Source organism: Antechinus flavipes, chromosome 1 (genome assembly GCF_016432865.1).
Source record: "Antechinus flavipes isolate AdamAnt ecotype Samford, QLD, Australia chromosome 1, AdamAnt_v2, whole genome shotgun sequence".
In the NCBI taxonomy this organism is placed as follows: domain Eukaryota; kingdom Metazoa; phylum Chordata; class Mammalia; order Dasyuromorphia; family Dasyuridae; genus Antechinus; species Antechinus flavipes.
The window spans coordinates 661,033,993-661,047,328 of record NC_067398.1 but is presented as its reverse complement, the minus strand read 5'-3'; the positions used below and the strand labels follow the sequence as shown (position 1 = coordinate 661,047,328).

Here is a 13,336-nt window from a genome sequence, read left to right as displayed (position 1 = left end):
TTTCTTCAGTTTTTTCTACCAGATTTTTTTTGTCATACTATTTTATGTAAACTAAGGTATCTAGCTTTTATCAACAAATCTTGAAATCACACCAAAAAAAAAAATCAGGAACCTTACAATGGGAAGGGACCTTTGAACATAGAAAGCCAACCCGTTCAACCCACTCATCTAACAGTATGGGAAACTGAGGCCAAAGAGGGTATGGATACTGTAGTCTTCTATATATTTTGGAACAGCAGATAGTTGTCATTCACTAACATTTCTCCAGCATTTTATAATTTACAAAGTCTGCAAGGTAGGTGGTACAGGTATTATACAGGTATTATTACCATCGTTTTAAAGAGAGAGAAATGGAGGCTCAAAGAGATCACGCCACTCCAAAGTAGCCAAGCAAGGACCTCAAAGAAAATCTTTCAGTACCATTTTCAGGGCTCTTCTCAGGACAGCATTTTTTTTTAATGGTTTTGTGGCAGAGTGAAAAAAGCCCTAGGCTGAAAGTCAAGATACCTGAGTTCTTAGCTCCGTGATTGGCCAGATGATCACGGACAAATCCCTTGTTTCCCTGTTTTCTCCTTAAGCTATCTGGTTGATTCAGTGTGGGCTACAGGAGGGTTTCAGGGGCTTCATGACAGATATCAAGGTTAATGCTACCCAGAGGCCTTGGAGGCAAGTTCATGGTGAAGGGCATAATTGCTACAATATTGCCATTTACTGCAGTCACCGCAACTGTCTCTCTCTCTCCCCCCTTCCTGTCTGCCACACTTGTAGGATGGTTTATAATCCTGAAACCACTACTCTTTGGATTCCATTAACCTGTTGGCCTTGTATTACTCATTCAGTGGGTCTTTACTAAGTATCAAGTTAGAAGGGTGGGAGATGGAGATGAACTGGGTGCTGCCCTGCAGAAACTCCGATGGTGGGGGAAGGAGAAGAATAGAGCTGGATCAGGCCTTCAGGAGCTCCCACTCTGGGGTTGAGCCTCAATAATCTTGAAGGCAATGAGCTTCATGGGGGCCCACCCCCTGAAAATGGGTTTCTTCTAAAGAAGAAACGGGCCTCAGGGGGATGGCTTTGGTAGAAAACAGGAAGGGCTCTGGGATAAGGTTAGCAGGAGGTAGCTGTTATTTTTGCTTTTGATAGCTTCCTTTTCCTGTCCCTTCAAGATTTGTGACTCAACTCTAGCTCTTGAATGAAGCAGGAGTCCTGCCCTCCATTTCCCCAGCTTCCTGATTCCACATCCCCTTCCCTTAAACCTCACTTCCACTCTTGCTCAGATACCTGTAGTGACTCTTATAAGCCAAGGATTCGATCCAGATCCTCCAAAATTTGGCCAGAATCTCCCCCTCTAATCTCTTCTCCCTGACATCAGCCATTCCTGGCTAGCAGAGTCTCTTCACGATCTCCCTGCCCTCATATGTCAGGTTGTTCCAAACCTTTGCCCACAACTCCTCGAGCTTGTCAAATCTCTCCTATCCTTTTCTATTCAGCTCCAGTCATACTCCCTCCAGGGCCTTCTAGGTCTGCCCTAAACCTCAGTGAACTCTCTATTTTGAGATTCATGGTTCTCAGAGTTTGTGAGTCTTGTTTCTTCCCACACTGGGAGTTCCTCAAAGGCAGGTCATCTTCTCTGTGCTCCATCCTGCTGATCAGGTACTCAGTTAAAAAATTTACCAAACACTCAGAGGAATGGATAATCCACAAGGCTGACAAGGCTCTTTAATGGAAAGCAAAGTAAAGCAAAGTACAGTTGTTACAATATCGCAAGCCATTCTACAAGTGTGGCAGAGAGAGGAAAGGGGGGAGATGGGGTTGTGGTGACTGCAGTGAATGGCAATATTGTAACGATTGCGCCCTTCACCATGAACTTGCCTCTGCCTCCCTGTAAACTGAATGGGGGGGGGGGGTAGCATTAACACTGCTGTCTGTCATAGAGCCTTTGAAACCCTCCAGCCCATATTGAATTAGCTGCATGCTTTAGGGAGAAACACACATAAACATATACACACACATGCGATATACATATATATGTGTATATTTATCTACTTATAGATAGATATACATAACAGACACACTCGCCCAACACACATATATTTACAAGAAATATACATAAGACACACACACACACACACACACACACACACACACACACACACAGAGTTTTATTCAGCTTTACCCAGAGCTGGACATCAATGAACTGGGAATGATGAATGTCTCTTGACTTCACTCTAGGTCATCTCCTGTTTGTGTTGATGGCCTGAATTCTCTTCGAGAGAGCTTCATTTCCTCCTTTCTCAAATGATAGGTCAGCCCGGCTTTATGGGAGTTAGTTATGAGCCGCTTCCATGAACTTCTACGTGAAATCAAGGGGAGAGGAACACAAGAAGAGAGCCAGGTTTAGTGAAGAAAAGCCTTGGCAGGGAGTAAAAGAACTTGGCTTTGAGATCCACCTCTGCTCCCAATGTATTTAGTCATTTCTCTGCCTAGGTCTTAGTCACCTAATCAGTATAAGAAGGGGGATTGGTCTAATCACTAATTGGTCTAATGTCTCTTCTAGTTCAGATGGTTTGTGTTCTAACCTTTTATTTAATAATATTAAAGATATTTAATGTAGAGACAGCATTAATAATGAACCCTTTTTTTCCAGATCTCAAAGCTAGTGCTTCCTGCTGGTTCCTTCCTTCACTGCTACATCCAAACATGTTCTAGCTTCTTGTCCTTAGAAATCCTTCTCTTACTAATAAGGAAATGTTTTATATTACATCACATGTATAGCCTATATCTAATTGCTTACTATCTCTGGAAGGGGTAGGGAAGGGAGAGGAGGAGGGTTGCAATTTGGAATTCAAAATTTTTTTTTAAAACATTAAACGTGTTTCAACATGTAATCGACAAAATATAAAATGTCATATATTTAAACAATAATTCAAATTAACCATTAAAAAAAGCCTCTTAACTCTGCCCTCTCTTGAAGCTATCAGCCTATAGCTCTCTTTATTATTCACTGCAAAGCTCACTTTATTTGTAGCCAAGATAAACTAGGTTCAAATACGACCCCTGCCACTTCCTACCTGTGTAACTCTGGGTCTCAACTGTCTCTGTCAAACAGATCAAATGACTTCTGAGATCTCTTTTCACTCTCCAATTCTGATTACCCTAGAAAGAGTTCCCTACATCTGTTGCCTGCACTTGCTTCTCACTCATTTACTCCTCAGCCCCTTGTAATCTGGCTTCTAATTCTACACTGTCCAGAAATTAATTTTCCAAGGGTCACCAAGACCTTTTAATGGAGGTGGCTAGGAGAGCTAGGATCAGAGTCAGGAAAACCTGAATTCAGACAATTATAAGGTAATCTCCTTCTGCCTTAGTTGGTTCATTTGTACAATGTAGATAATAATAGTGCCTACCTCACAGGGTCCTTGTGAGAGCCAAATGAGATAACATGTAAAGCATTCTACAAATCTAGCTATTATTAGGATTATTGTGCTTTTTCACAGTTTACACTCTGCTGGAGCTCTCTGTAGCATCTTACCCCACTGGCCCTCCCCATCTCCATGAATTACTCTTTCCTCCTTGGGCTTCCACAACATTGTCTTCCTACTAGTCTGGCTACTCCTCCACCTCCTTTTTTAGGCCATTGTCTTTCTCCCCTTGCTATTTGTGGTTGTTGTTCTAGACTCTAAACTTTCACCTCATCTCTCTTTTCTTTATAATCTCTCTCTTGGTGATCTTATTTCCTTCCCTGGATTCCATTTCCACCTTCAGGAAAACGACTCTTAAATACCCATCTCCAGCCTCAATTTTGCTCCAGCTTCAAGTCTGAATCTTCAGATACCTGTTGGATATCTCTACTTGAATGCTTATCCCAATGGCACCTCAGTGTCCCGAAACAGAACTCATCATACTAACAGGTCACTCCTACTAATTCCCCTATTTCTGTTGCTGCTATCACCCAGACTCATAATATTGGACTCTCCCCTCTGCCTCTCTTCACAGCCAATCAATTGATTATACTACTCTCACTAAATTACTGTTCCCTTCCCTCTACTAACACAAACTGATTTCTGCCTCCCATCACCTCTCACCTGGACTGCTGCTATAATATTCTAATTGATTTCCCTTCTCCAATCCACCCTCCCTATAGCTTTTCCAGTCCCTTGATCAAAAACTTTTAAGGGCACTCTATTGACTAGAGGATAAAATATAAAACAGTCTGGATTTCAAGGCTTTCCACCATCTGGTTCACCCTACCATTCCAGGCTCTTTTCAAATGACTCCTGTTCAAACATTCTAGTTCAGAATGGACCACTAGCTGTTATAGAAGCACAGAATATGAGAACTGGAAAGGAACCTCATTGGCCATCAAGTCCAGCCTATGTGTGAGGGGAATCCCACTATCTCATACCTTGAACAACAGTATTCCCTGAATTTAATATGCCCTTCATCAAGTCAGTTATCTAGAAAGCATTTTAGAGATAGATTTTCTAATTCAAATCTTTCACCTACAGGTGGGGAAACTGAGGTCCAGAGAGGGGCCCAAGATCATGAAAGTAGCAGAGACTATGTTCAAACTTGATTTCTGGACTCTAAATTCAGAGCTCTTTTCAATATATCATCCTATAGTTCCCAACAGACTATTGTATCTCCTCCTACCGTGCATTGATTTGCATTGGTTAAACCAAAACCTGGAACATATGCCCTCATTTCCACCTGAAAAACTCCTTTTATTTCCCCAAGCATGAGATCAAGATCAATGAAACTTGTTCGTTATACCTGCTTTCTGCTCCCAGCTGCAAGGGCTCTTTTCCCTTCACATTTTAGTAGAGCACACTGTCTGAATTCCTCTTTTGCCCCTTTCAAAGTCTATGTTGTATACTATTTATCTCTTTCCATGGTTCTTTTCCCCCCACCCCCAACTCCAATCCTATAGACTATAAAGTCTAGGAGGATGGTCAGAAATGATGTCATTTTGTCACCTTTGGGTTTTCAGTGTCCAGCACATAGGAAGGGCCTAATAATGTTGAAATGAAAAATGTTTTCCAGTTTTGACATTATCTGATATATGTTCTAAGGTGGAGGGTTTCTAACCTGAGAGTCTGTAAGCTCGTTTTTTGTTTTTATACTCTGACAAAACCATATTTCAGTATAACTGGCTTCCTTTATAATCCCATGCATTTTATTTTACACATTTTAAAATGTTATTTTAAAGAAGAGGTCAGATTTAACTAGACTACCAAAGGGGTCTATGACACAAAAATAGTTAGAGTCCCTGCTCTAGAGTGTTTCAGGGCTGACACCATCATAGGATCACCATTTCTATTTGTAACCAGGACTACCCCAGAGGCAGTGACTTCTATGGGACAGAACTAGAACCAGAATGAACTGGTTATTCACACTGGCCCATATTCACCACATCTTTTCTTCTTCTTCGACAAAGTATTCCCCTTTAAGGCATACAGAATATGTACTTCACACTTGTGTTGTAGTAATTGTAATGTTATTGCTCCCACTTTACAGATGAAGAAATGAAAAGCCAGGGAAGAAAAATCTCTTTCTCTGTTTCTCCTCTCTGTCTCTGACAATCTCTCTGTCTCCGTCTCCTTCTGTCTCTTCCTCAAGTATCAGAATAGTGACTGAAACTCAGACTTACTCTAAGGCTAGTGATATCTAAATAGTACCCCTTATGAGCACTTCTTATAATCGGATGTGGTGGGGAAGTGTGGGGTATGATGAGGAGGGGAATGTGCTCTGTGCTTCTAGAGGATCAGGGAACACTCCAATTTAGCTATGTAGAACATACCAGTCAGCCTCTTTCCCCAGACCTGGGTTCTGCAGGAACTTCTGATTGGGTTTTGAGCTCAGAGCTGGGTTAACCAAAAACAGGAGTTGGGAGCAGGTGTTCTTCTCGTACCTCAAGGTCTGCTCCCAGCACATGGTAAAGGACGGTCACTTGCTTGAGGGAAGATTCTGGGATACTCACAACTCCTGACTCTTGATCCTACCAAGTCCTCATGTAATAATGAGTTCTCTCAGCACCTCCCCCAGCATTAAATTCCCCATTGGGCATGGGTTGGAGCAGACTTGCTATGGTTCAGGGGAGGCCCCTACCCCCCACAGACCATCTGCTTTCCTTGCTGAAACCTGAGGCTGATCCGAGGCATCTGATTGCAGCTGCCCGGCGCCCGCTCGGCTCCGGAAACCCCGGCCTCACCACCTGCCAGGCCGGAGACGGGTCTGGGCACCTGGCAGTCAGTGGGGCCTAGACCACTGAGTGGGGGAGTCAAAGGGAGGGAGGGAAGAAGGAGGAGAAAGCTGGTATATGGCTCTGTGTGTATAGAATGTTTGATTTGATCATGAAAGGTGAGTGTGTGTATTACACATCCATGTCTATGTGCATATACACATGTATATATGTATATTTTCATATAGAGAAACCGTCATTTAGAACTAGAAAAACCCTCTGAGATCACTATTTACACATTAAAAACTCAAGGCTCATATATGCAACCACTGAGCTGAAGTCCCACAGGTAATAATCAGGAGAACCAGGATTCAAATTCAGCTCCTCTCATCCCAAATTGTGCTTTGGGCACTGCAGACTATATTTCTGTATAGGCATTTATCTGAGAGCACAGGGCCCGTTGCCAGAGGAGTGGGACCTGAGAAGGTAAAGGCCAGAGCAGTTCTGGGAAAAGGCTCAGCTTCAGCTTAGCTGACCTCCCAATGCTCCAGCACATGGAGCTCTGATGCATGTCTCCCTTACTCGGAGCCTCAATCTATCCCAATGCTTACCCACATCAGCCGGCAGTGGCTCATGCCAGATATCAATTACCTGCCGCAGCGTTTCCTGGGGACACTAATTAACTATGGGTGCTTGATGAGGCCTCCTGGTTCATCCATTACTCACTGAAGGCTCCGGGCTTTTCTCTAAGAGCTAGGCGGCTTGGCCCTCCAAGATCCCAGATAAAGGGGATTGGGGTCTCAAGCTAGTCCTAGCTTATCCGTCACTCTCCCCTAACCCTCTCTCATCACCTCCTTTCCAAAGTACAATTTGCCTCCCAGGAACAACAGCTCTTGTTCCAGCTGCTGCACAGATTCATACAACAGGAAAAGTCCTTAGAAATCATCTCTCATCCAGCCAAACAACCCTACTTATTGTTCTGCACATATAATATTACACCTCCCATGTCTGAATCTGCACAGAGTGTTTCTCCTGCTTGTACCAGGCCTATAGTTAGGAAGTCTCTTCTTTGTGAGTTAAAACCGGATCCAAGACACTTACTAGCTGTGTCACCCTGGGCCAGGTGACCTCATTTACCTCAGTTTCCTCATCTGTAAAATGAGTCAGAGAAGGAAATGGCAAACCACTCCAGTATCTTTGCTGAGAAAACCCCAAATGGGATCATAAAGAATCAGATACAACTGAACAATAGCACCTCGACTGCTTGCAACCCCTCAAGCTCAAGTGTCATCTCCAACCACAGTCTCTGATACTTCTAGGACACTCTTTTTTTTTTAACAGTGGGGCTTCCCCACCCTACTGTATATTTTGTTTTAACTTCTCTTTGGGCATGCTATTTTGCTCCCCCACAGGAGAACTTTGTATCTCTAGTACTTAGCATAACAGAAGATTAATAAATATGTAGATGGAAAAATCTAATAGATTTCAATCCATTTTACATATAGCACAGCTCAGGTCTATCAAGGACAAGGGACTTACCTAAGTTCCCACAGCCAGTCAGCCAACTAAAGGGAATCAAAAACCACTCAGAGCCAGTAGGCTCAGGTTCAACATCCAGAGCAAGAAAATAGTCACAATGCTACATTTCATTGGGAAACTGTAGCAGAGGAAACCTAAGAAGAAGAGATACTTGCTACAATACACAATTAAGTGCAACATTGTAGCAAAAGATCCTCCGCAGCCATGACTGCACAAAGAATACAGCCTGTAAGAAAGCTGAAAAGGCCCCACAGGATGGATCACATCAGAAGATGTTAGAACTCAGAGAGCCTTAAAACAAAGCGTGTCACAATCAGAATGAGCCTGGGAACACAGAATGGGAGAGAGAGGATATAAAAGTCATCTAGTTAGTATAGGGGCTCCCAAACTTTAAGCCACAGACCTTTGGGGAGACCCAGGGATGCTACTAGGAACAGCTCCTAGGGGGCAAAGTAGATAGCAGACTAGTCCTGAAGTCAGGAATTTCTGAATTCGAATCCAGATTCAGACACTTGCTAGCTGTGTGACACTGGACAAGTCACTTAGCCTCTGTCTGCCTCTATTTCCTAAACTGTAAAATGAGGAAAACAATAGTACCTAAAGTCCTAGGGTTGTTGTGAGGATAAAGTGAGGTATTTGTAAAGCTCTTGAAGCAGTACTTGACACATAATAGGTGCTCAAGCAATCGATCTTTCCTTCTCTTCCTTTTTCCTTCCTTCCTTTTCTCCCTCCCTTTTCTTTCTTTTCTTCCCTTTTTCCTTCCTTCCTTTTCTCCCTCCCTTTTTCCTTCCTTTCTTTCCTTTCCTTTCTCCCCTTCCTCCCTTTTTCCTTCTTTTCTTTTCCTTCCCTCCCTCCCTTTTTCCTTTCTTCCTTCACTCCATCTCCTTTTCCCTTCTTTCTCTCCTTCCCTTTTTCTTCCTTCTTTTCCTCCCCCCTCTCTTTTTCTTCTTTCTTTTCCTTCCCTCCCTCTCTTTCCCCCTTTTTTCTTTCTCTCTGGTTTTTTTCCTTCCCTTTCCTCCTTGCTTTCCTTCCTCTTTCCTTTCCTTTCTCCCCTTCCTCCCTTTTTCCTTCCTTTCTTCCCCTTTCTCCCTCCCTTTTCTTTCTTTTCTTCCCTTTTTCCTTCCTTCCTTTTCTCCCTCCTTTTTCCCTTCTTCATTTTTCTTCCCTCCCACCCTTTTCCTTTCTTCTCTTCCTTCCCTTTTGTTCCTTCCTTCCTTATCCCAATAGACTTTCTAGATGCCACCAAAAACCCAAACTTTTCAGCAATGGGTTCCTAAATCCCTATGTGCTCCCTAGCACTATCATTTTGTTTATATGTATGTGCATGCATGTATGTTTTCCAACCAATGGATTTTAACAGCACAACCGTTATGCCAGAGGTTGTGTGTGACATTTTAAAAGTGCAACACCCTTATTTTACAGATAAGGAAACTGAGGCCCAGAGAATTTTAATGTCTTGCCTAAGATCTCACGAGTAGTGTTAGAGCTGAGGTTTTAATTCCAGTCTTCTGACTTCAGAATTAGCATGATTTGCTCAGCTCTGAATCAATTAGGTCAAAAGAGGGTAACTATACTTAATAAAACTGAGAGTCATTGATTTAATCCATTCCCTTCATCCTCCAGATGGGGAGCTAAGGTCTGGAGAGGAAGCTCATCTAACTGTCAGACAGGTCTGATGTGGTGCTGGTATGGTGCAAAGAGCTCTGAACTTGGAGGCGGGAGGCCTGGGTTTGACTTCAGATTAACACTTACCTGCTATATGACTTTGGGCAAGTACTTGACTTCACTGGACCTCAGTCTCTTCACATGAAAAACCAGAAGACTGGATGAGGTCCCTTTTAACTTTGATTATATGGGAACTTATTAATAAGGGCCAGTCCCCAGTTCTTCTGATTTACAATGCAGGCCTCTTGAGGTCCAGCAAATTACTGCCTCTGAGCCTCCTCTGAGTTAAAGCAGAACTTCAGCTAGGATTCTCACATCTACTTAGGAAGATTGCTCAAGGATAGGGGAACTGGAAAGAGAGAAGGGACTTTACATTATGTTAATGTTCCTCAACCATTCATAAAGAAGCCTGGTTGGATATAAAGGGATGGGACTCTTGCCCTAAATGATGCCATATTTTTACTCTAAAGTCTCAAGCTTGCTATCTCACCCGGAAGTGTTATCTCACTATATTTTAGGTAGGGAACTGCCCGGGTCACTGGAGTGGAGCAAGGTCTGGGTTTCTCACTTCTCTTATAGCTGAGAGATGGTCAATAAGTGACCACAGCTTCTGCCTGGGGAATATGGTGCCCTCCTAATCCCCCTTCCCAGGCAAAAAGTGCTAAAGGGGGAGAGCGCTGAGGAGATTCCACTTCCTACAAAAAACAGGTGGACATGAACACTGGGTTAACAGATCTCAGCTGTTCTTCATACAGAATTCTCTGAGACTGAGAAAGGGGAGGAAAGGGGAGCATATATTGTACACAGACCATCCCAGTGTTTGTGTAATACATGCATCACAAACGTCAACTGCATGCAAACAGAAAAAAGCAGATATTGAACAAAATGGTTGCACAGGACATGAAAATACCAATGCTATGTGCAGACATACACAATGAACACCAATTGTTTGTATGGAAGCCCACAGGCAGATACTACATAATATATGTGTGTACATATACGTGGAATCCCTAGGACGCAGGAAATAGGGCACTGGGAATTATTAATTAGGAAGACCTGAATTCAAATTCAGCTTCAGATGCTTACAAACTGTATGTCCTAGAAAAGTCAGTTTCTTCATCTGTCAAACAGGAATAATAATAGCACCTACTTCTCAGGGTTATTGTGAGGCTCAAATGAGATAATTTTAAAGTGCTTATGCTAGATATTAATATTATTTTTGCAAATACCAGACGCAACTGTTTAAAGGGCAGCCATCACAAAGAACACCAATTGTGCATGCAAATATTGCACAAATAGAGCACATGGGATCACAAGTTCAGAGCTGAAAGGAATTCAGAAGTTACTGAGTCCTCATATTAAGGCTTATCCTAATTTTACACATGAGGGAACAGACTGAGGAAGGGGAAATGACCTTTCTAGGATCCCACAGCCAGTAAGTACCAGAAGCAAGATTCAAATCCAGATCCTCCTGCCTGCAAACCTGATGCTGCGTCTATACTACCTCATTCGACATGCATACACACACAACAGAGCTGTCAACACAAGCCAGACACAACAACCTCATACCATCACACATTTTCATGTTTAGTGTATTTCACATATGCGAAAGTTATACAAATTTCTCAGATAAAAGCCCTTCTATTGTCCCTTTTTTGCTCTCCCCACAACACACAGACACATAAATGCTTCTGTCCCTCAACCATACCCATAGATAGAATTCCCTATCCTTCCCTTCTTCACAAAGAACCAAATCTTCCCCCTAGCCTTAGAGCTTCTTCCCCCTCCACAGATCTCCGCCCACCCACCATAATCGTCTCCTCCTGGCCCCCATGGGGGTAGTGGGGTCTGTGGGCTTGGGAACAGGATGTGGGGTCATCACAGGTCGGCATGCCTGGAGGCAGTGGAATGGCCTTGGTGATGCCCCTGCTTGGCAGTGGACCACCCAGAAGGGCTGGGCCTGGAGCCAGAAAGGCCTCAGCTGCTCCCAGTTTCATCCTCCATAAGGAGGAATCGTGATATAATGGAAACAGCCCTGGGAGTCGGAAGGTCTGGATTCTAGTTCTGCTTCTGGCTTGGCCACTGAATTGCTGTGGGAGGGTCCTGTGCCTCAGTTTCCGTATCTTGTAAAATGAGAATGCTGGACTAAAAGATTCATTTCAGTGCTGAAATTCTGTGTTCCACATTCCTGATGAGAGATGAGGGCCCCTAGCAGGAAAACTCCATTCTCTAGATAAGGGAAAAGGGAAAAACCTGAGCCGACTCTGGGATCCCAATATCCCCCAACAGTGTTCTGGGTAACCAGGGCCCCTTCGGCCCCTTCCTAAGACTCACCCATCAGGAATGAGTGCATAGCTGGGAAGAATTGATCTCAGAAATCTCTGCCCCGTATGGAGATCGAATGACCAGGCTCTGCTCACAGCTGCTTCTGCCTAGCCTGGTCCTCAGTCTGTCTAGGAACTTGGCAAAGAGAATTCAGTGTCAGGGAGGACTGGTGAATGAGGAAGCTATCCTCAAGACCCAGTTAGGTTGGATTCAGTCACTGGAAGCAGAGGGAGGAAAGGAGACATGATAGATTGCTGACAACAGCAACAATTATTCTTAATATAAGGTGATGTGAGGTAGTGCAAAACCCCATGAATTGACAGGAGATTAGGGTGATGGTCCTGAGTAGGCAGACTCACCAATCTATTTTTGCTATTTATTATCTGTGTGACCCTGGACATGTCACTGAACCTCAGACAAGTCCATTATTTTCTCCTGGCCTCACTTTTCTATAAATGAGGATTAGATAATTTCTGAAGATCTTTCCAGCTCTGACATTTTATATTCTACACTTAGAATTTCCAAAACTATCTGTAGCTCATGAATTCAGCTCTATGATAGAACAGTTGCTGAAGAGGACTGAAGTTGTTATCACAGGAACTAAGTTCAAAACCTAGATTTGCCAGATTCTACCAGAGTGACTTTGGGCAAAATATTTAATTTCTAGGCCTTAGTTTCCCCATCTGTAAAATGAGGGAGTTGGACTCAATCATTTCCAAACTATCTAGAAGGCCATTATCTCTAATTCTATGACTTTTTAAGGCCTTAATTTCCCTACCAGTAAAATGGACATAATAACTCTCATTCTGTCTACAGGACTGTTGTGACATGGGGCAGCGAATTCAAAAGCCCCCTTTGTGCTCTACAGGCCAGTTTTAATAAATGTCAGGGATTATGAAGGTACAATTTTTACAGTCTTATTTATGTGTCCTTCCAAATCACTTTCATATTCATTATCTCATAAGATCCTTACATCAGCCAAGAAGGGCAGGCATTTATAACCTTGCTGAGAGCCAAAGGGGGAGGGGTGAGTCTGCCAAAGTCAATGACCAACTTGGGACTAGAAGGGTGGTCTCCTGACTCCCAGCCCACAGCGCCAGCCAGCTCCCCCAGTGTGTGAATGGGTAATTGAGGATGAGGACTCCTTGACTCCAAGATCGCAGGGTTTGTTTAGCCCACGAAGATGCAATGGCCAGGAGATGGGGACATAGAGAATAGGAGGCAGGCCTGGGGGAACCAGGTATGGGGCCAAGGCCTAGAGCCTAAGGCCTTCTCCGGAGTCCTGGGGCTCACTATCACCAGCTAGCTCTCTGGCTAATTAATTTTAATTACCGCCTTTCACTGTTTGGAAATTGGGCCCGTCAGGGAGAAAATCCAACAGCAGCAGCGACTTGTAATTAGGAAAAAGGGAGAGGGAAAGAGAGAGAGACACCGAGACACTGAGTCCTCGTATCAGTGAATCGTTTAAAGGAAATTAAAGTGTCATTTACACTGAGCATGTAATTAAGGGGGGGTAAGCAGCCCCAGCTGGGGGACTCATGGCTCTTTGGAAGTAGGAGGCTGGGGGATTCTGGGCCCAGAGAAGTCAGGAAACTAGGACTATGGGATTAAGGATGAGCCCCAGGAGAG

At 43.6% G+C, this 13,336-nt stretch overlaps 1 protein-coding gene across 2 annotated transcripts in view; it reads right to left on the bottom strand.

The window, feature by feature from the left end:
* SEMA6B (semaphorin 6B) overlaps window positions 1-13,336 on the bottom strand; it is a 43,929-nt gene that overhangs the window by 14,450 nt on the left and 16,143 nt on the right. For both annotated transcript variants that reach the window (XM_051971850.1, XM_051971851.1), the window contains exon 2: window positions 2,174-2,350. In XM_051971850.1, coding sequence (XP_051827810.1) covers window positions 2,174-2,187 — 14 coding nt within the window. In that variant the 5' untranslated portion in view covers window positions 2,188-2,350. The remainder of the gene's footprint in view (window positions 1-2,173; window positions 2,351-13,336) is intronic.